The sequence below is a fragment of the Mobula hypostoma genome, chromosome 5 (genome assembly GCF_963921235.1).
Source record: "Mobula hypostoma chromosome 5, sMobHyp1.1, whole genome shotgun sequence".
Lineage (NCBI taxonomy): Eukaryota > Metazoa > Chordata > Chondrichthyes > Myliobatiformes > Myliobatidae > Mobula > Mobula hypostoma.
Window position 1 is genome coordinate 68,541,772 of NC_086101.1, and position 22,608 is coordinate 68,564,379.

Here is a 22,608-nt window from a genome sequence, read left to right on the forward strand (position 1 = left end):
ATTGTGCCGTGGGGGTCCAGTAGCTTCGTTGTGGAGATTGCCGGTGTTAACTCTGTCCGTTTAAAAAGCTGCTGGTGCAGCACCCCGAACGATGTGAACGTACACACGTTTACTCCTGCTTTTGTGTTTTGTCTCCTTTTGATTTTCAATCACTCAGACACCACCCCCCACCTCGACATTGTAACTGCATTTAAAGTTAGAGCAGTCGCAAAGGAAAACAAGACAGCGCTACAGTGGATAACTGGCTGCAATCTGCTTCGAGTTTACATTTCGGCCGCTTTAGTTGTGAGAGTAATTAAGATAAAATTTAGCGAACAACAATTTGGCGCTTTTCTAGATTCGGTTCATTTTATTGGCTTTTTCCTTTGAGGAGATGGGTTGGAAAATGAGGAATATATCTTATCTGAGTGCGGCAGTGGTCCTTTGCTTACTCGGGGCCACTTTACAGTCCGAGCGCAGCTGCGAGGAGGTGAAGAAAGTTTTCGAACTGCTTCAAATCGGACCATCCAAGTGGGTGCCGGAGACCCCCAGACCTGGTGAGCACAATTGTACTTTAGACAAAATCAGTACACAAAATTGTCCACAGATAACGAAACGTTTTATCCGTCATTTATAGATGAAAGATAATCACCATTTTATAAACCTGGCCTGTGAATCAACCGCAATCATTATAGGTACTACTTGTGGTGAATCGGGGACAAGAGTTATGAGAGAGTTTTTGCTTGAGAGGATTTAAAATGCACGTGTTTCCTTATTCCTGTGCTGCCACTACACGTGCAAGTAGCTTTTCCAAGAAGGTTTTGGTCAGTCAGTAGGTTCAGTGCTAAAGAAATTTCGTATTTTATTACTCTCAGCGGGCCGTTCAACCCATCGGGTCTGGTCGCCCTCGGACCATTTCCCTGCCGCCTATACTATCACGTGCCCATCAATTCTTGATCATTCTATACCGTACTTCTATTGTCTGTTAACAATGTTTTCATGAGATTTCTTATTGAATATCTTCTTATTGAGTTCCTAATAACACTATATGCATGATGGTACAAATAAATTACAGACAATGAAAAGACTTATTTCAAAATATACTTTATTTATAAGATTACCATGCATTCTCTTTACATTCATTGTGTCATCGATTCAATATATTCTATTGACATTGTATAACTGCCGCTCACTTTACCTCTTTAAAAAGGCACTACTAAGTGTTAGCTTAGTGGTCAGTACAACACTTTACAGTACAGGCGGCCTGCGTTCAGTTCCCCACCACTGCCTGTAAGGAGTTTGTACGTCCTCCCAAACCCTAACACTAACCCATGGCTTCCTCCCACAGTCCAAGACCTACTGGTTGGTAGGTTAATTTGTCATTGTAAATTGGGGTAAAATTGGTCGTTGCTGTGCAGCATGGCTGGAAGAGTGGACTTCATGTTGTGTTACAATAAATAAATAAACATACGCTACATACAGACCTGAAGTGGGAGTAGACATAGTGATAATAAACCTGATGCTGGTTCTGAAATTTTCCAATGAAAATTACAATCTATATATACTAATTAAAACACTTATGATATTGATGTTCTAAATATGAAAAGTAACTTGTGTGTTGTGGCAAATGGTGGTTATTGGTTTTGCTGAAGAAAGGGACTTCCTTTCCTCCACCATCAATGCTGCCCTCTTCCATTTCACACACATTTGTTCTTACCCTATCCTCCCGCCACCCTACCAGGGATAGGGTTCCACTTGTCCTCACCTACCACCCCACCAGCCTCTGCATTCGGTAAATAATTCTCTGAAACTTCCGCCACCTCCAACAGGATCCCACCACTAAGCACAGCTTTCCCTCCCCCAACACTTTCTGCTTTGTACAGGGATCGCTCCCTACACGACTCCCTTGTCCATTCATCCCTCCCCACTGATGCTTTGCAAGTGGAACAAGTGCTTCACCTGCTCCTACATCTCCCTCGCTAATATTCAGGGCCCTAAACCGTCCTTCCAGGTGAGGCGACACTTCACCTGTGAGTCTTTTGGGTGTGTTCGGTGTTCCCGGTGTGGCCTCCTGTATATCGGTGAGACCTGACAGGGATTGGGAGATCGCTTTGCCAAGCATCTACGTTCCATCAACCAGAAAAAGCAGCATCTCCCAGTGGCCACCCATTTTAATTTCACTTCCCATTCCCATTCTGATATGTCCATCTATGACCTCATCATAGCTTAGGTTGGAGGAACAACACCTTATATTCTGTTTGGGTAGCCTCCAACCTGATGGCATGAACATCGATTTCTCAAAATTCTAGTAATGCCTCCCCCCCGCCCCCCATTCCCCATCCCCTTTTCCCTCCCTTACCTTATCTCCTTGCCCACCCATAACCTCCCTCTGGTGCTCATTCCACCCCCCCACTTTTCTTTCTTCCATGGCCGGTCTTTTTCACCAATCAACTTCCCAGCTCTTTAATTCATCCCTCCCCCTCCAAGTTTCACCTATCACTAGTGTTTCTCTCTCTCCTTCCCCCACCTTTTAAATCTACTCACAAAATACTCTGCAGATGCTGGGGTCAAAGCAATACTCTGCAGATGCTGGGGTCAAAGCAACACTCACAACACGCTGGAGGAACTCAGCAGGTCAACGATCAGTCAACGTTTCGGGCCGGAACCCTTCATCAGGACGAAGGGTCCTGATGAAGGGTTCCAGCCCGAAACATTGACTGATCGTTTCCACAGATGCTGCCCGACCTGCTGAGTTCCTCCAGCGTGTTGTGAGTGTTGCTTTTAAGTCTACTCCTCAGCTTTTTCTCTCCAGTCCTGCCAAAGAGTTTCGGCCCAAAACGTCGATTGACTTTTTCTATAGATGCTGCCTGGCCTGCTGAGTTCCTGCAGCATTTTGTGTGTGTTGCTCGGATTTCCAGTATCTGCAGATTTTCTCTTGTTTGTTATTGGTATCGGATTTCAGTATCTTCAAGGAGCGGTACCTTAGGAAGGTGGTGTCCATCATTGAGGACCTTCACCACCTTCTTCATTGTCACCATCAGGAAGGAGGTGCAGAAGCCTGAAGGCACACACACAGCGATTCAGGAACAGCTTCTTCCCATCTGCCATCCGATTTCTAAATGGATATTGAACCCATGAACACTACCACACTACTTTTTATATTGCTGTGTTTCTTGCACTGCCTATTTTAACTTAATTATTTAACAGACATTATACGTATTGTATTTCATTTTTAGTCTATATATATTTATCATGTATTTCATTGTGCTGCTGCTGTAAAGTTAAGAATTTTCACAACATATCCTGGTGATATTAAACCAGATTCTGATTCTTATTCTATAGCAGTTGCATCCTTTGGGTTGTTGAAACCACTAATCTTGTACATGTTTGTAACCTGATCTGTAGCCAATGCAAAGTTTTAAGGATAATAATTTTAAATGGTGTGATAGTTTACAAAAGCCATTTAACTCTACAGCGGCTCTTAATTCCAATAGGAATCATTAATTCCGGAAATTTCTCAAGTAACCATTATGATTGCTGGTTTAAGCCTGCAGTTATTTTGTGCAAATAGGTAAGAAGAATTCCTTTAGCAAATTAGATCCTTGGCTTGGTTTCGCTTTGGTGTAACTTCAGTAAAAATTATTATACATGCCATTTCTGTCCTGTAGGTTAGTTCCTTAGGTACGAGGGGTGATTGATAAGTTCGTGGCCTACAGTAGAAGGAGTCAATTTTAGAAAACCTAGTACATTTATTTTTCCTACATTTACACACTTAGTCCAGTGGTCGTGGAGCGTACAGATTGCTTCTTTGTAGAAGTTGGCGGCTTGGACCTCCAGAAAGTGGGCTACAATAGGGGTGATTGATAAGTTCTTGGCCTAAGGTGGAAGGAGATGAGTTATTAACTTCAAACTTTCTGCATAATCACTCAAAGAGTTGAACTGCAAGTGCATGCAACGAGAGCTGTATAAGGGGACTATGTTGAAAAATAAATGTGCTAGGTTTTCTAAAATTGACTCCTTCTACCTTAGGCCACGAACTTATCAATCACTCCTCGTAGCTCAGTATCCTGAGTAATGCATATTGATGGAAAAGTAATCATATTTCTTGAACTCATGATATTACTATTTTAATATCAGGATGTGAAAAATAAACTGGCAAAATAAATATCTGAGTTAGTTTTATAACTGAATTTGTTTTGTCATGAGTGACAGAGCATTGGAAAAGGGACTCCTCAGGGACCCGAGTGTGTTTCAGCGCTGATAACCATATTTTAATTTGAAACTGTAAACAATGCACTTTATGAAGTCCAGTATATTGTATTGCAATGCAGCGGCGTATCTAAGGTATGGCAGGTATGGCACGTGCCCTGGGCGCCACTTGAAGGGGGGGGTCGCCACTGAACAGTTTCTATTAAAGTCAGACAAGCCATCCTCCGATAGTGAAAAAATAATTTTCTTCAGATGTATGATCTGTCTTTGATTATCATGGGTGAGAAGCACTAGGATGGCCTTATTTCAGAGCACTGTGTAAGAAGACCATGAAACGTTTCTTCACGAAGAAGAAAGAAAGCAGAGCTGAAGGACGGAGGAGATGAAAGTTGGAGGTGGAGAAAGTCAGGAGGTCGAGCAAGTTCTTCATGCCCTTCTTTGAAAAGCCCGGAACAAGTAGTTTGACACGTTCCATGGAGTCACCTGCACCTGCTACAAGTTTGTTAGAATCCGAAGGTGGATCAAGTACAAATACGTCACAAGCCGAGGAGGAAGTCAAGTCAGATAAATCCGAGTATGATGAGATTAAGAGTGAGGCTGCCACAGAGAACGTGGACATGACAGGAGGGGCAGACAATGGTGGTGGTGGTGATGTTGAGTTTATTGATGAGATTTTACCTGACAAGATTGAACCTGACAGCACTGAACCTAGTGAACTGGATGGTGTCAAAGAACCTCGAACTGTCATACCAGAAGTGATTGAACAGCATGACATTGGACCTCTGAAGTTCGACAAGGATACTGGAAAAGCAATTCTGCCTGTCGTGTTGAGAACAGAAATAATAAAGCTGGGTTTGAAGTATTTCCAGAACAGTGAGGGGCCTTTCCTACCAACAAATAACCGCTCAATGAACAAAACTTGGTTCAAGAGGAAATTGGGAAATGTTCGTGGTGAGGAAGTGACTCACTCATGGCTGGTCTATTCCCCTTCTAAAAAGTCTGCATTTTGTATCTGTTGTCTTCTCTATTCCTGGTCAGACCATCGATCCTCATTGGAGCAGGAAAGTGGATTCAACCAGTGCAAAGCACCTGAAAGGATTAGTGTTCATGAAAATGCCAAGAATCATTGGGAATGCTTCACGCAGTGGAAAGAAATGGAAAGAAATTTAGCTGGAAACAGAGGAGTTATTGATGCAGTATTTCAGTCACAGATTGAGAAGGAAAAGCAGAAGTGGCGTGATATCTTGACAAGAATCCTTCACTGCATAACATTCCTTGCAACTCAGAACCTGGCTTTGCGAGGACACGGGGTATCAATTCAGCTCGACGATGACCGCAATGTGAGAAATTTTCTTGGCTTACTGAAACTACTGGCCATCTTTGAGCCTGTCATAAAAGAACATCTCACTCATTTGGAAAGTCACCCTGGATCCATGTCTTATCTTTCACCGGGTCTCCAGAACGAATTCATCCACATGATGGCATCCACTGTTCGCCAGAGTTTACTGAGAAGCATTCATAAAGCCAAGTACTATCGTTTCATGTTCAACTCGACTCCTGATCAGACACACCGTGAGCAGATGTCAGAAGTAGTGAGGTATGTGGAAGTTGATTTTGAGAGGAAAACAGTCCGTGTTAGAGAGTTCTTCCTTGGTTTTACTCAGATAAGCCAGAAAGATGCTGAGAGCTTGGTTGAAGACATCTTGAAACAGCTAGAGAAGGATGAAATGGAGTGATGAGATTGTCGGTCACAGTGCTATGAAAACGCTGCTGTGATGGCTGGACACAGAAGTGGTGTTCAGTTCATCAAAGAATAAGTGAGAAAAACAACCTGGCAGTGTTTGTGAATTACAAAAATCACTCGCTTAGCTTGGTGGGTGTACATGCAGCCAAGCAGGATACAATGATGGTCACGTGTTTTGGAACCATTAAAGCTCTCTACGTGTATTTCTCGTTCAACACAGCACGGGAAAAACTCAAAAACGCCATGCCTGTGGTTGTTAAGTCGGAGTCCGAAACCAGGTGGAATGCAAGGACAGAAGCAGTGAAGCCCGTCAACAAGTACCCTGAGGAGGTACTTCAAGTTTTCCAGGACATGATAGACAATGAAAACAAAACCAGTGTAACAAGAAGTAACGCAAGGCAGCAGTACAACTGCATGTTGAGTTATGATTTTCTGATTTTGCTAGAACTTTGGAACAAAGTACTCATTCGCATTGACCGTATTCAAAAGAGGCTGCAGGATCCTAGCAAGAACTTCCATGATGCTGCCCTGGATTTGAAAGCCCTCCAAGATCATTTGTATGATGAAAGAGAAGTGTTGGTCAGTGAGTCACTCGAAGGTGGAGTGGGTCTCTGTCAAGAATGGAATATTGAAGTTGAAAGACGTCAGAGACGAAAGAAACGAATGGCTGTTGAGAACTTGAGAGACGCTGGGTTAACAGCTAAGGAGGAAATGCAAAGAGTCATGAAGGGAACACTCGACCATCTTCACAGAGAAATGGAGGAGAGGTTTGCTCGTTTGCACGACACTGACGCCAAACTTGGGTTCCTTCTCGATGTCGAGGGACTGTGTTACGGCACCTACAGTAACGACCTAAAGAAGAAGTGCAAAAATTTGGGCGAATTGTACAGCTCTGATTTTGATGGACAGCAGCTATATGAAGAAATTTTGGATTGCAGAATGTTGCTATCAAGGCGGGTCAACATGAAAATATCAAGACCTGAAGAGCTTCTTGAATTTATTGTTCAGCATGGAGATGAGAGCGTCTTTCCCAATCTTCGCATTGATACTCAGATAATGCTGCCCATCCCAGTTTCCATCACCAGCTGTGAGAGATCATTCAGCAAGTTAAAACTAATACTTTCATATTTGAGATCCTCCATGGGTCAAGGCAGACTCTGTGATCTTGCTCTGCTGAGTGTAGAAAGAGAAGAAACTGAAAAAACTAACTTTGATCACATCATAGACCAATTTGCATCAGTGAAAGCAAGGAAGGTGCAGTTATAATTTTCATGTAGTGCCATAATTTGTTAACTAAAAAGATTAACAAGCTTGATTTGTATTTTTGAGCTGATATTATGGTAAAGTTATCTAAAAGATGAGTGTCAGATGTTTGGACAGGGGCACAATTTCAGTGTTTGCCATAGGCACTATTTTCCATAGATACGCCCCTGTTGCTGTGGTACTCTAATAATTTGAACTTTTGTTGACTCTGTATAGAAAATAAAAACCTAGAACAGTACAGCAGAGTTCAGACCCTTCGGCCCACAATGTTGTGCCAACCCTTTAATCTACTCCATGATCAATCAAACCCTTCCCTCCTATGTAGTCCTTCATTTTTCATTCATCTATGTGTCTATCTAACAGTCTTTTAAATGCTCCTAATATATCTGCCTCTATCACCACCTCTCGCAGCATGTTCCATGCACTCACCACTCTCTGTGTGGGGGGGAAATCCTGCCTCTGACATCCTCTTTATACTTTCCTCCCAAAACAATAATGTTATGTCTCCTTGTATGCACTCTATTTGTCCTGAGGAACAAGTCTCTGATTGTTTACTCAATATAGGCCTCGTATCAACTTGTACACCTCTGTCGTCACCTCTCATCCTCCTTTGCTGCAAAGGGAAAAGCCCTCGCTCACTCAACCTATCCTCATAAGACATGCTCTGTAATCCAGGCAGCATTCAGGTAAATTTCCTCCTCATCCGCTCTAAAGTTTCCACACCCTTCATAGAATGAGGTGATCAGAACTGAGCACAATACTTCAAGCGTGGTCTGACCAGGGTTTTTCAGAACTGCAACATTACCTCAATGCGCTTGAACTAAATCCCTTGACTAATGAAGGCCAACATACCTTGTTAACCGTATCAACTTGTACGATGGACTTGAACCACAAGATCCCTCTGTTCTTCCACACTGCTAAGAATCCTGCCATTAACCCTGTATTCTGCCTTCAAGTTTGACCTTCTAAAGTGAATCACTTCACATTTATTTCTGGATTGAACTTCGTCTGGTTTTCCAGCCTGGGTCTGCATCCTATCATTGTCCTGTTGTAACCTACGATAACTATCCACACCGCCACTAACCATTTTGTCATTTGCAAAGTTACTGACCCACTCTTCCACTTCCAAGTCATTTATAAAAATCATAAAGAGCAGGGATCCCAGAACAGAACTGCTTACCGATCATTGATGTGTTTAAAAAAAAAAGCATTGGGCAAATATTCTAATGTCTTACCATTGGTTATGGCCTATTAAAAATATTGATTAGTAGTAGAGTAGCAGTGCAATCATTCAGGATTACCAAATCAGTTTTTAAAAGGATACCTGGGAGCAACAGTTATAAACTAATGGTGCCTTTTTATGACATCACAACTGTGAATGCACATTTGAAGCTTTAGGCTCATTGACGTCTCACTAAGTTATGACTGTGCAGGCAGTCCATGGATCACTTTTTCCCCAATTAATTTTGTATTTGTGCTGTTTCAATTAATGTGTATCCTGCTTGGTGATGATCAGTTTCAGCAACTTGGTGTTCTTGGTGCTTGATTTAATTTGGCATATTTAGTTAGCATTTAATTGAATTTCGTATTATTTAAAGCATTATGACTATTTCTGAAGTGGCAATGCATTTTATGTTCTGATTTGAAATCTGAAAATTCACTAATTTTAAAGAATAGCTTTACTGCTCTAATTCCTCAAGTTTTATAAGTTTAGTCATAGTCATACTTTATTGATCCCGGGGGAAATTGGTTTTCGTTACAGTTGCACCATAAATAATAAATAGTAATAGAACCATAAATAGTTAAATAGTAATACGTAAATTATGCCAGTAAATTATGAAATAAGTCCAGGACCAGTCTATTGGCTCAGGGTGTCTGACCCTCCAAGGGAGGAATTGTAAAGTTTGATGGCCACAGGCAGGAATGACTTCCTATGACTCTCTGTGCTGCATCTCGGTGGAATGAGTCTCTGGCTGAATGTACTCCTGTGCCCACCCAGTACATTATGTAGTGGATGGGAGACATTGACCAAGATGGCATGCAACTTGGACAGCATCCTCTTTTCAGACACCACCGTGAGAGAGTCCAGTTCCATTCTCACAACGTCACTGGCCTTACGAATGAGTTTGTTGATTCTGTTGGTATCTGCTACCCTCAACCTGCTGCCCCAGCACACAACAGCAAACATGATAGCACTGGCCACCACAGACTTGTAAAACATCCTCAGCATCGTCCGGCAAATGTTAAAGGACCTCAGTCTCCTCAGGAAATAGAGATGGCTCTGACCCTTCTTGTAGACAGCCTCAGTGTTCTTTGACCAGTCCAGTTTATTGTCAATTCGTATCCCCAGGTATTTGTAATCCTCCACCCTGCCCACACTGACCCCCTGGATGGAAACAGGGGTCACCGGTACCTTTGCTCTCCTCAGGTCTACCACCAGCTCCTTAGTCTTTTTCACATTAAGCTGCAGATAATTCTGCTCACACCATGTGACAAAGTTTCCTACCGTAGCCCTGTACTCAGCCTCATCTCCCTTGCTGATGCATCCAACTGTGGCAGAGTCATCAGAAAACTTCTGAAGATGACAAAACTCCGTGCAGTAGTTGAAGTCCGAGGTGTAAATGGTGAAGAGAAAGGGAGACAAGACATATTAATTTGGGTCATATTAATTTTCTTTAGTTAACAATGTTCCAGGCTTTAGCCTTCATTTGAAACATCCAAGGGCAGTCAACAGATATGTTGTAGAAGCTTCACAATTTATGTCAGTAATAGGCAATGAACTTGAGATGATTACTGTAACGTCTGTACAGTAAAGCACAAAAGTACTAGTTGACTCCTGAAGAGCATTAATAAGGAAAATGTGGCAAAGTATGGGTCCTTTGGTGAAGAATTGAACAGTCCTTTGCACTGGCAGAAAACAACAAGGGAAAAGAATTAGGAACAGGCAGCTTGGCCCCTCAAGCCAGCCTCACCATTAAATGTGATCAGGCTGATCTGCTGCAGGCCTCAATTCAGTGCCAGATCCCCATCGCCCTCCAGCCCCTGATCGTTGAAAGTTTATCCAACACCACTTAGAATACTTCCAGAGATCCCATAACTCCCTTTAAGGTTGAGAATTTCAGAGATTCTCCATTCTCTGCAAGAAGGAGCTTCTGTATCCCTTTTTTCATGATTATAAATGTAATAAATGGGGCACTATTACAGCTTGGGGTGTCAGAGTCTGGAATTTCATTCCTGGGGCGACTGTAAGGAGTTTGTACATTCTCCCTGTGACTGCATACATTTCCTTTGGGTGCTCTGGTTTCCTCCCATAGTCCAAAGACGTACTGGTTAGTAGGTTAATTGACCATTGTAAATTGTCATAGATTAGGCTAGGGTTAAGTAGGTGGATTGCTGGGTGGCGTGGCTCGTTGGGCCAGAAGGGCCAGTTCCCAGCTGTATCTCTAAATATAAAATAAAATCATTTTGAAGCTATGCCCCCTTATTTGAAATTCACCTTCTAGTGAAAGCATGTTGATATCTACCATGTTATGCCCTCTTATGTTTTAAAAGAATCACCACTCATTCTTCTGAACTCCAAGGAGTACAGACCTAGCTTGTTCAGCCGTATCTTGATAGATGAACCTCATCCCAGGAACTAGACAGGTGAATTTCTTTTGGACTGCCTTCAATGCTACTGTATTTTGTATTGAATAAAGAAGCAGACTGTGTACAGTGGGCCAGGTATGGCATCACCAATATCCCATACAACTTCAATGCCTCTTGAGACATGGAAGATCAGACAGGATAGATATGAAGTTCCTTGTCTGGAGATGTTTAGTACCCTTTTGTACAAAAAGAAGCTGTTTTATTATCAAGATAGTAACAACATAGAGTGAAGTGCAGTAATGCAGGAGCATAAACTTTGGAGAGCATTTAGTTTGGGTGTGTCTGTTTCAGTAGTTCATTCAGAAATGCATGTTTGGCAAGAGATTTCTCCTTGAGGAGCTTATTAAAATAATATTGAAATGTTTAAACCCATGGATGCCTCAAAGTTGTTGGTTTTGTCTTCTATGCCAAAATCTTGTGATGTGAGTGAAAACGGTAGCTTCATCATGAAATCAACAGGCTCTTATGGACTCAATGGATAGGAAAATCTGCCGTCACTGTCAGGGCTGACAAGCTTCTGAAAAAAGAGGAATGCATTTTATCATTCCAGAGGCAGAAAGGCGACTGTGTGAAGTGGTCACACGGAGAATCCCTGAATTTGATTGATCTGAATGATCACCTAAAGGGATATATGGTAAGTCATTGCAGCCAAAAAGTTCTATTCAAAAGGTTCAAAGGAACATCTAAACAAGCCTGATGCATTTTGGAAACAAGTCCTGTGGATGATGAAGTTAAAGTAGAACTTTTTGGCCGCAATGAGCAAAGGTATGTTTGGAGAAAAAAGTGTGCAGAATTTCATGAAAAGAGCCCCACTCCAACTGTCAAGCACGGGGGTGGATCGATCATGCTTTGGGCTTGTGTTGCAGCCAGTGGCACAGGGAACATTTCACTGGTAGAGGGAAGAATGAATTCAATTAAATACCAGCAAATTCTGGAAGCAAACATCACACCGTCTGTAAAAAAGCCGAAGATGAAAAGAAGATGGCTTCTACAATAGGATAATGAACCTAAACACACCTCAGAATCCACAGTGGTGCAAGCTGAAGGTTTTGCCATGGCCCTCACAGTCCCCTGACCTAAACATCATCGAGAATCTGTGGATTGACTTCAAAAGAGCAGTGCGTGCAAGACAGCCCAAGAATCTCACAGAAGTAGAAGCCTTTTGCAAGGAAGAATGGGCGAAAATCCCCTAAACAAGAATTGAAAGACTCTTAGCTGGCTACAAAAAGCTTTTACAAGCTGTGCTACTTGTCAAATGGGTGTTACTAAGTACTGCCATGCAGGGTGCCCAAACTTTTGCTTTGGGCCCTTTTCCTTTTTTGTTATTTTGAAACTGTAAAAGATGGAACTAAAAAAGTTTTCTTAAAATATTAAAGAAATGTGTCATCTTTAACTTTATGCCTTTTGGATATCAGTTCATCTTTTACTCGCTTAGCTATTCACAGTAACAGAAATTTTGATCGGGGTGCCCAAACTTTTGCATGCCACTGTATATAGAGAGAATTGGGATGCCAGTCCATAGCTCACTGAAGGTGAGCTATAATACCAGATAAGGTGGCTATGGTACTTGGACTATTTTGTATGCTTGCTTTCATAGATGGAGACTCCGAGTATAAGAGTTGGAACGTAATGTTGCAGTTCTAACCATATATAAACGTATAACAATTGTGTTTAAAAATTGTTTAAAAGTTGTTTAAAAATTTGTTAAGATCACACTTAGAACATGGCATATCATCTTGGTCACTGCCCTACACAAAAAAATTGGGGCAGCAATAGAGAGTGGAGAAGAGATTCATTAGAATCAAATTAATGTTACTATATTACATGATGTGAAATTTGTTGTTTTGCAGCAGCAGTACAGTGCAAAGGCACAATTACTATAAATTGTAAAAATAGAATTGACTGGAGCAATTACTCAGAATAAGAAGCCCAGGAAAGTTTACAGCTTAATGTGTAGTTGAGCCTGAGGTTAGTCTGGAAATGTTGTGGAATAGGATCAGAAGCTTTTTTGAGCGAGGGAGCCTATGAATGTAGGTGCTCATCACGACACCATGAAAGCAGCCTATCCACTAACTAACTCTTGAATGCCTTCTTGTTATCTGAGATTTTGCCAACAGCGGTGGTTTTATTTGTGAATGTATTGATGGTGTTTGAGCTGTACTGAGCTATTTGGTCATGAGGACGGAGAGAGTAGAGCAGTGGGCTAAGCACACATCCATGAGTGTATTGATTCTCAGCAAGGAGGAGGTGTTACGGATGGAAGTATAGAGGACCAGGCTTAGAAGCTTGCTGAGGGGATGCCGATATTTAATGCTGAGCTCTAATCAATAAACAACTTCTTGACAAACACTACATGCTCTGAAGTTGAGTGGAGAGCCAGTGGGATTGCATCACCTATTGTGCTGTTAAATTGCAGTGGATCCATGTCCTTCCTCAGGCGGGAACCAACCTTTCTAAGCACTTTGCTGCGGTAAAATTGAGTGCTTCCAGTTGATTGCCGTTCAGGCTGTTCAACCTCGTCTTCTTAGGCACCAGCATGATTGCTGCCCTTCCGATGAGAACCTCAAACCACAAGAACAAGAGAGTGAAAATGTCTTTGAACACTCCAGCCAGTTGGTCAGCACAGGGTCCAATACTTGGGCAGGTACACTGTCAGGAGGTTCACCCTTGAAGGATATTGTGACATTGCCTTCTGCGACAGAGATCGCAGTGTTGCTAGATATTATGGGGATTCACAGAGGTGTAGTGTTTTTCTCCCCTTCAAAGCGTGCATAAAAGACATTGTGCTAACTGTAGTGAAGTAATGGCATGTAATCACTGCTAGAGCAGTACGTTCCTGCGGCTCTTCCAGAAGGATCAGCCATGAGGGAATGGCGGAGCAGACTCGATGGGCTGACTGGCCTAATTCTGCTCCCATGTCTTATGGTCTAAGGAGAGAACTTATGGGATTCAAAGCAATCTGGCTAATTTGACCCAAAATTGACATGGAGGCAGAGTTTCGTGGTGGGGGTGTCGATTTTCTCTTTGAAATTCTGTGACCATTGGTGTATCACAACAATTGTACAAAGAACTATGACATTTGTAATATATATTAGTGACTTGGATGTGAATGTCACAGGTATGATAAGTAAATTTCTGGACAATGAAGATCAACTAGAAAGTTAGACGGAGAATTGGCAATCAGTATTTAATCCTGACAGTGTGAAATGATCCATTTTGGGAATGTTGTCAAAGGTAGAATCATTAATGTTGCTTTGAGGACCAGTGGTATAAGTCCGTCGATCCCTGAAAGAGACTACACATGTAGGTAAAATGATGAACTGGTATGGAATGCTTGTATTCATTTGGAATGGCATAGCCAATAAGAGCTGGGATGTCAGTCTGCAACTTCATAAAACATTGTTTAGGTCACAGTTAGAATATTTTATGCAATTTTGGCTGTTCTGGCTTCCACGCTTTTGAGGGATATGATTGTACTGGAGAGGATGCAGAGGATGTTCACCAGGAATCTGCCTGGATTGGGATATTTAATTTGTGAGAGACCAGATTGCCCTGGAGAAACTGTGTGGTGACCTGATAGTGATATATGAAATCATGAGTTGGATGGATAGTTTAAAAGTATCTTTTTTCCCTAGATTGTTATTTAAGCCAAGGGCAAGTTTCAAGGTGAGAGGTAGGAGGTTTAGATGGGATTTGAGGGGGAATATTTTTATTTAAGAGATAGCTTAGAATCTGGAATGTGCTCTGTGAAGAGCTGTTGAAGACAGATTCTCTTGTGAAATTTAAGGCGTACTTAAATTGCCAAGGCATGGAGCACTACAGAGCTAATGTGGATGAATGGGGTCAGGGCAGATAGGTGCAAAGGGCAGCATGTAAATGTTCCATTTAAGGGCCTGTTCATTTTTCTGTGTAGAGCATTTTTCTATTGCTCTAGTGTAAAAATTGAAAATAGTTAAAAAGATAGAGCAACACCATTTAAACTCAGGAAAAAGAAAATAGTTGGCAGGATTGGATGTTGAAACTGAACAAAAAATCTGATTGAAAAACTAAACATTGAGAGAGCTAAACAGTACGGAGGACCAGAGTGGAAGGATGCTCAAAAGAAGACAGAATAACTTTATGAGCAGTTATCTCAAATTACAATCAAACGAGAAACACCAAAAAGAACAAATATCAGTGGTATTACCCTCACACAGCAAGTTGTTGAAAGACAGGCTGGATTTCAAAGTTCAAAGTGCATTTATTATCTAAGTAATAAATGAGGTTTATCTCTTTATAGTTAGCCACACAGCAAAGAAACACAGGAGAACCATTTTAAAAAGCACAGACTGTCAAACACCCAATGTGTGAGAAGAAGGAAAAAATTCTGCAAACAATAAGAAAGTAAACAAATAACAAACAGAACATGAACTGCAGGGTCCCCAAAAGTGAGTCTACTGCCACGGAGCCAGTTCAGCGTTGCTGCCAGTCCAGGAGCTCAATGGCAGCAGGCCTCAGCAACAGCGCTGAGATGAGTGCCAGTGGTTGCTGGCCACAGCTGGAGAATCAATTTAGCACTGAGGTGAATCATAGTCATAGTCATACTTTATAGATCCCATGGGAAATTGATTTTCGTTACAGTTGCCCCAACCAAGAATAGAGTATAAATATAGCAATATAAAACCATAAATAATTAAATAGTAATATGTAAATTATGCCAGGACCAACCTATTGGCTCAGGGTGTCTGACCTTCCAAGGGAGGAGTTGTAAAGTTTGATGGCCACAGGCAGGAATGACTTCCTATGAGGTTCAGTGTTGCATGTCGCTGGAATGAGTCTCTGGCTGAATGTACTCCTGTGCCCAACCAGTACATTATGTAGTGGATGGGAGACATTGTCCAAGATGGCATGCAACTTGGTCAGCATCCTCTTTTCAGACACCACCGTCAGAAAGTCCAGTTCTATCCCCACAACATCACTGGCCTTACGAACGAGTTTGTTGATTCTCTTGGTGTCTGCTACCCTCAGCCTGCTGCCCTAGCATACAACAGCAAACATGATAGCACTGGCCACCACAGACTCGTAGAACATCCTCAGCATCGTCCGGCAGATGTTAAAGGACCTCAGTCTCCTCAGGAAATAGAGACGGCTCTGACCCTTCTTGTAGACAGCCTCAGTGTTCTTTGACCAATCCAGTTTATTGTCAATTCGTATCCCCAGATATTTGTAAACCTCCACCCTGCCCACACTGACCCCCTGGATGGAAACAGGGGTCACTGGTGCCTTAGCCCTCCTCAGGTCCACCACTAGCTCCTTAGTCTTTTTCACATTAAGCTGCAGATAATTCTGCTCACACCATGTGACAAAGTTTCCTACCGTAGCCCTGTACTCAGCCTCATCTCCCTTGCTGATACATCCAACTATGGCAGAGTCATCCGAAAACTTCCGAAGATGGCAAGACTCCGTACTGTAGTTGAAGTCCGAGGTGTAAGTGGTGAAGAGAAAGGGAGACAAGACAGTCCCCTGTGGAGCCCCAGTGCTGCTGATTACTCTGTCGGACACACAGTGTTGCAAGCACACCTACTGTGGTCTGCCAGTCAGGTAATCAAGAATCCATGACACCAGGGAAGCATCCACCTGCATCGTTGTCAGCTTCTCCCCCAGCAGAGCAGGGCGGATGGTGTTGAATGCACTGGAGAATTCAAAAAACATGACCCTCACAGTGCTCGCTGGCTTGTCCAGGTGGGCGTAGACACGGTTCAGCAGGTAGACGATGGCATCCTGAACTCCTAGTCGGGGTTGATAGGCAAACTGGAGGGGATCTAAGTGTGGCCTAACCATAGGCCGGAGCAGCTCCAGAACAAGTCTCTCCAGGGTCTTCATGATGTGGGAGGTCAAAGCCACTGGTCTGTAGTCATTGAGGCCACTGGGAAATGTGAAAAAGACTAAGGAGCTGGTGGTAGACCTGAGGAGAGCTAAGGTACCGGCGACCCCTGTTTCCATCCAGGGGGTCAGTGTGGACATGGTGGAGGATTACAAATACCTGGGGATACGAATTGACAATAAACTGGACTGGTCAATAAACACTGAGGCTGTCTACAAGAAGGGTCAGAGCCGTCTCTATTTCCTGAGAACACTGAGGTCCTTTAACATCTGCCGGACAATACTGAGGATGTTCTACGAGTCTGTGGTGGCCAGTGCGATCATATTTGCTGTTGTGTGCTGGGGCAGCAGGCTGAGGGTAACAGACACCAACAGGATCAACAGACTCATTCGTAAGGCCAGTGATGTTGTGGGGATGGAACTGGACTCTCTGACGGTGGTGTCTGAAAAGAGGATGCTGTCCAAGTTGCAAGGCTAGTCCTGGACTTATTTCCTGGTGTAATTTACATATTACTAATTAACTATTTATGGTTTTATTACTATTTAATTATTTATGGTGCAACTGTAACAAAAACCAATTTCCCCCGGGATCAATAAAGTATGACTATGACTATGACTATGGGATGCAGCGTCTTCGGCACAGGGACGAGGCAGGATGTCTTCCACAGCAGAGGAACCCTCTGGAGACTCAGGCTCAGGTTGAAGACATGGTGAAGTACTCCACATAGCTGAGGGGCACAGGCTTTGAGCACCCTGGTACCGACACCATCCGGGCCTGCAGCCTTGCTTGGGTTGAGACGTTTCAACTGTCTTCTCACCTGTTCAGCTGTGAAGCCCACCATCGTGGTTTCGTGTGGGGAAGGGGTATAGTCATGAGAGCAGGGTGGGGGACTGTGAGGAGGGGTAGGAGGGGAGAGTGGAATATGTGTTGGTTGGGGGCTGACAACAGATGTATCATGTGGGGGATGGGCCGGGGCCACAATGTCAGATCTGTTAAAGAACAGGTTAAGTTCGTTGACCCTGTCCACACTGCCTTCAGCTCCTCCGTTGCTAGTTTGCCGGAACCCAGTGATGGTCCTCATCCCACTCCAGACCTCTGTCATTTTGTTCTGCTGGAGTTTCCACTCAAGCTTCCTCCTGTACCTGTCTTTAGCCTCCCTGATCCTGGCTTTCAGGTCCCTCTGTATTACCCTCAGCTCCTCCCTATTTCCATCTCTAAACGCCCTCTTTTTAGTGTTCAGGATGTCCGTAATGTCCTTTGTCACCCATGGCTTGTTATTTGAATAACAAAGGACAGTTCTTGTCGGAACATTGCAGTCCACACAGAAGCTGATGTAACCAGTGATGCACTCTGTAAGCCCATCAATATCCTCTCCATGTGGCTCACAGAGTGCCTGCCAGTCTGTCACCTCAAAACAACCTTGGAGTGCCTCATAAGCCTCCTCCGACCATTTCCTCACTGTCCTCGATGTTGCAGGTTTACTCTTCACCAGAGGCACGTAGCAGGGTTTGAGATGCACCAGGTTGTGATCTGACCTTCCCAATGGGGGGAGGAGAGGAGCTGTATGCATCCTCAACATTAGCATACATCAAATCCAGAGTCCTCTCCCCTCTGGTTGTACAGCTCACATACTGCGTGAAGTTGGGCAGTGTTCTAGCCATGGTAACATGGTTGAAGTCACCCGAGATGGTAATGAGGGCACTTGGGTGCTGGGTTTGTAATCTGGCTATGACGGTGTAAATGATGTTACACACTGACGTCGGGTTGGCAGAGGGAGGGATGTACACAACAACCACAATTGTATGTGAGATTTCCCTTGGCAAATAATATGGCTGGAGTCCAACAGCAAAAAGTTCAATATCTGGGCTACAAACATGTTCCTTGATCGTAATATGACCAGGATTGCACCATCTGTTGTTTACCAGAAACCTTATGGAGCAGTGAGCAGAACACTAGTGTCCTTTGTCCTTGGCTTTGATGCCTTCGTCTTTTTAATCTGGTTTGGCGCTTAAATTGGCCGAAATCAGTTCAATTTTTGCTCTAGGGCCTGGGTCACGCTTCTTCCATTTAGCTTCAAGCCAGCCCCAGCAATGGCAAACATTGGATCTGATGCACTATCAATTACTCCTAAAGACTGGAAGTAGAGTAAATACTGAAAGGCTTTTATTAACAGTAAATGGACCAACGTCCATGCTGAGTATCTGTCCTGGACTGAGGGAGGATCAGTGACACAATCGCCTTTGTTCAGGGGTCTGTGGGAGGAGCCACAGGAGCAGTCAGCAGAGGGGCATGTCCAGGCATATCCAGACAGGTAACCCAGTTACAACCTATGTATATGGTTTACCACATTCACCCCTCCTTTTTAAACAAACAGTCCCACGGGGTGAAGTGACTGACAATATTTACAAGAAGTATATTTACAGGTCAAGTCTATCAGGCGGTCGAGTCCGTCGCTGTGATCTACGTAGCACCGGCGGTGATTGCACCGGCGATGGCGGTTGTGCTGGCTCCGGCCTGACTTCAGGTGCCAGCACGTTAGGCGTCGGTAATCCCTCGTGTGTGTGCGTCGTGCCCGGTATGGGAGTGTCGTGTGGTGTCTGTGTAGGGCTTGGAGTGCGCGGTATCTCGTGGGTATATATATCGGTGGGTACGGGATCAATAGTCACCACGGAGTGTTCAGGGTAGGGGCCCGGAGCTCCTGCGGGCGCTAGGTCGCATCTGGAGACTGTGTCCTCCCGCCTATCAGATAAAACCACGTAGGCGTACTGGGGGTTCGCATGAAGTAAGTGAACCCTCTCGACCATTGGGTAGTATTTATTGCTCCTCACGTGTTTCCGGAGCAGCACTGGCCCCGGGGACGTCAGCCAAGTTGGTAGGGTGGTCCCAGTGGTCGACCTCCTGGGAAAAGAAAAGAGTCGCTCATGAGGGGTGGCATTGGTGGACGTGCATAACAGGGAGCAGATGGAGTGGAGTGCCTCGGGAAGGACCTCCTGCCAGCGGGAGACTGACAGTCCCTTTGACCTGAGGGCTAAGAGTGTGGCTTTCCACACCGTGGCATTCTCCTTCTCCACCTGTCCACTCCCCTGGGGATTATAGCTTGTGACTAGTTGCAATTCCCCTAGCCAGCAGGTATTGGCACAGCTTGTCACTCATAAATGAGGACCCTCTGTCACTGTGGATATAGCATGGGTATCCGAAATCCAAACAGAGTGAAGAGCTTGTGCAGGGCTTTTATGACTGACGTGGTAGTGGTATCGGGGCAGGGGATGGCGAAGGGGAACTGCGAGTACTCGTCGATTACATTAAGAAATTACACATTGCGGTCGGTGGAGGGAAGGAGGCCCTTAAAGTCGACACTCAGTCGCTCAAATGGGCGGGTGGTCTTGATAAGTTGTGCCTTTTTGGGTCGGTAGAAGTGCGGTTTGCACTCTGCGCAGACTTGGCAGTCCCTGGTCGTTGTCCTGATCTCCTCAAGGGAGTAAGGCAGGTTCTGGGCTTTCACGAAGTGGAAAAGCCGGGTGACCCCCGGGTGGCAAAGGTCTACATGTAGGGCGTATAGCCGGTCGATCTGCGCGCTGGTGCATGTTCCCCGGGATAGGGCATCGGAGGGCTCGTTGAGCTTCCCAGGCCTGTACATGATGTCATAGTTGAAGGTGCAGAGTTCGATTCTCCACCTCAGAATTTTATCATTTTTGATTTTGCCCCGCTGTTGGTTGCTAAACATGAATGCGACTGAGCGCTGGTCAGTCAGCAGGGTGAACTTTTTGCTGGCGAGATGGTGCCTGCAGTGCCTAATAGCTTCCACTATGGCCTGGGCCTCTTTCTCCACCGCGGAGTGCCGAATTTCAGGGCCTTGAAGGGTACGGGAGAAGAACGCCACGGGTCTTCCTGCCTGGTTGAGGGTAGCAGCCAGTGCAAAGTCGAAGGCGTCACTCTCTACTTGGAAGGGAATGGCCTCATCCACCACATGCATTGCTGCTTTGGCAATGTCCCCTTTTACGTGACTGAAGGCCGCACAGGCCTCGGCTGAGAGGGGGAATGTGGTGGACTTGACCAGGGAGCGGGCCTTGTCTGCATAGTTAGAGACCCATTGGGCGTAATATGAAAAGAAGCCCAGGCACCTTTTGAGGGCTCTGAGGGTGTTGGGAAGAGGGAGTTCCAACAGGGGACGCATACGGTCAGGGTCAGGGCCAATGACTCCATTCTCCACGACACACCCAAAGATAGCAAATCGGGTGGTCCCAAATACACACTTGTCCTTGTTATAGGTGAGATTGAAAGCTTTGGCTGCTTGGAAAAATTGTCAGAGGTTGTTGTCGTGATCCTGCCAGTCGTGACCGCAGGTGGTGATGTTATCCAGATATGGAAACGTGGCCTTCAGTTGGCACTGGTCCACCATCCGGTCCATTTCCCTCTGGAAGACAGGTACACCATTTGTGACACCGAAGGGGACGCGCAGGAATTGATAAAGCCTGCCGTCCGCCTTGAAGGCAGTGTAAGGGCAGTCCTCCCGGTGGATGGGGAGCTGATGGTAAGCGGATTTTAGGTCTATGTTCGAGTACTCCTTGTACTGTGCTATCTGATTGACCATATCCGTGATGCGGGGTAGAGGGTACGCGTCGAGCTGCATGAACCTATTGATGGTCTGACTATAGTTCACGACCATCCTATTTTTCTCCCCGTTCCGAACAACGACCACCTGCGCCCTCCAAGGACTTGTGCTTGCCTTAATGACCCCCTCCCTGAGCAGCCGCTGCACCTCCGACTTAATGAAAGCTCTGTCCCCCGCGCTGTACCTCCTGCTTTTAGTTGTCACAGGTTTACAGTCGGGGGTCAGGCTGGTGAAAAGCGGTGGGGGGGGGGGATCTTGAGGGTGGAGAGGCCGCAAGTGGTGTCCGTAGTGCGGCTGTTGGCATGGTGTTGGGTGGGATGTGCGGGTCACTGTGTGGCGGTGGTCAGTAGCGGGGTATGTGACGTATTCCTACAAAACTGAGGATTTCCGACAGTGATTGGTGGGGGGGGGGCCATTATACTCCATTGGCACGCTTTTCAGGTGGCTCTGGAAGTCGAACCCCAATAGCACAGGGGCACACAGTTGAGGCTTGACCAGTAATGTAAAGTCTCGATATTCTGTACCCTGCACAAATAGTGTCGCTACACAACCTCCCCCCGGATGTCTGTTGTATGTGACCCGGAAGCCATGGCGACCCTCTGGCTTACCGGCCGTATCGCGAGTCCACAATGCTACACCGTGTCCGGGTGGATAAAACTCTCCGTGCTGCCCGTGTCAAACAGGCAGCTTGTCCTGCACCCCTCCACCAGGATGTTCATCATTGACCTTTCGAGCTGGTGGGGAGCGCTTTGGTCGAGGGTCACAGAGGCCAGAGTTGAGTCGCTGTCTTGGTCCGGCGCAGTGGGGTGCCTGGTGTGCACCCGTGGGTCGTAGGTGGTGCGAGGTGGCGCCGACCAAGATGGCCACCCCCATGTCTCGCACATGGTGGCGGCGTGCAGGCAAGATGGCGACAGCTAAGATGGTGACTCCCATGCCTTGCATGCGGCGCTGCTCGATCCCGCTCGCGGTTTGGACTTACAGGCCTTGGCGAAGTGGCCCTTCTTTCCGCAGCTGGAGCAGGTAGCTTCTCGGGCCAGGCAGCGTTTCGGGGGGTACTTCTTGAGTCCGCAGAAGTAGCACTTCGCGGACTCGCGACTGGCAGCAGCCGTGGTCGATTCATCGGCGGGTTGCGGGGTCTGCGGCGTCCATGAGGTCGTCAGGAGATAACGTGCCTGGAAAGCATTAGAGTTGTGCAGAGCGGCCTCCAGCGTGTCGGCCAGCTCAATCGCCGAACGTAAGGTAAGGTTGGCGTGTTCCAGCAGCTGCTGGCGCACATAGACTGACCTGGTC

The 22,608-nt window shown here is 45.2% G+C and overlaps 1 protein-coding gene across 2 annotated transcripts in view; it reads left to right on the forward strand.

Annotated features, from left to right (window-relative positions):
* Window positions 1-234: 234 nt before the first annotated feature.
* The window catches only part of gpc5a (glypican 5a), a 948,795-nt gene continuing 926,421 nt past the window's right edge, over window positions 235-22,608 (forward strand). For both annotated transcript variants that reach the window (XM_063048513.1, XM_063048514.1), the window contains exon 1: window positions 235-536. In XM_063048513.1, coding sequence (XP_062904583.1) covers window positions 374-536 — 163 coding nt within the window. In that variant the 5' untranslated portion in view covers window positions 235-373. The remainder of the gene's footprint in view (window positions 537-22,608) is intronic.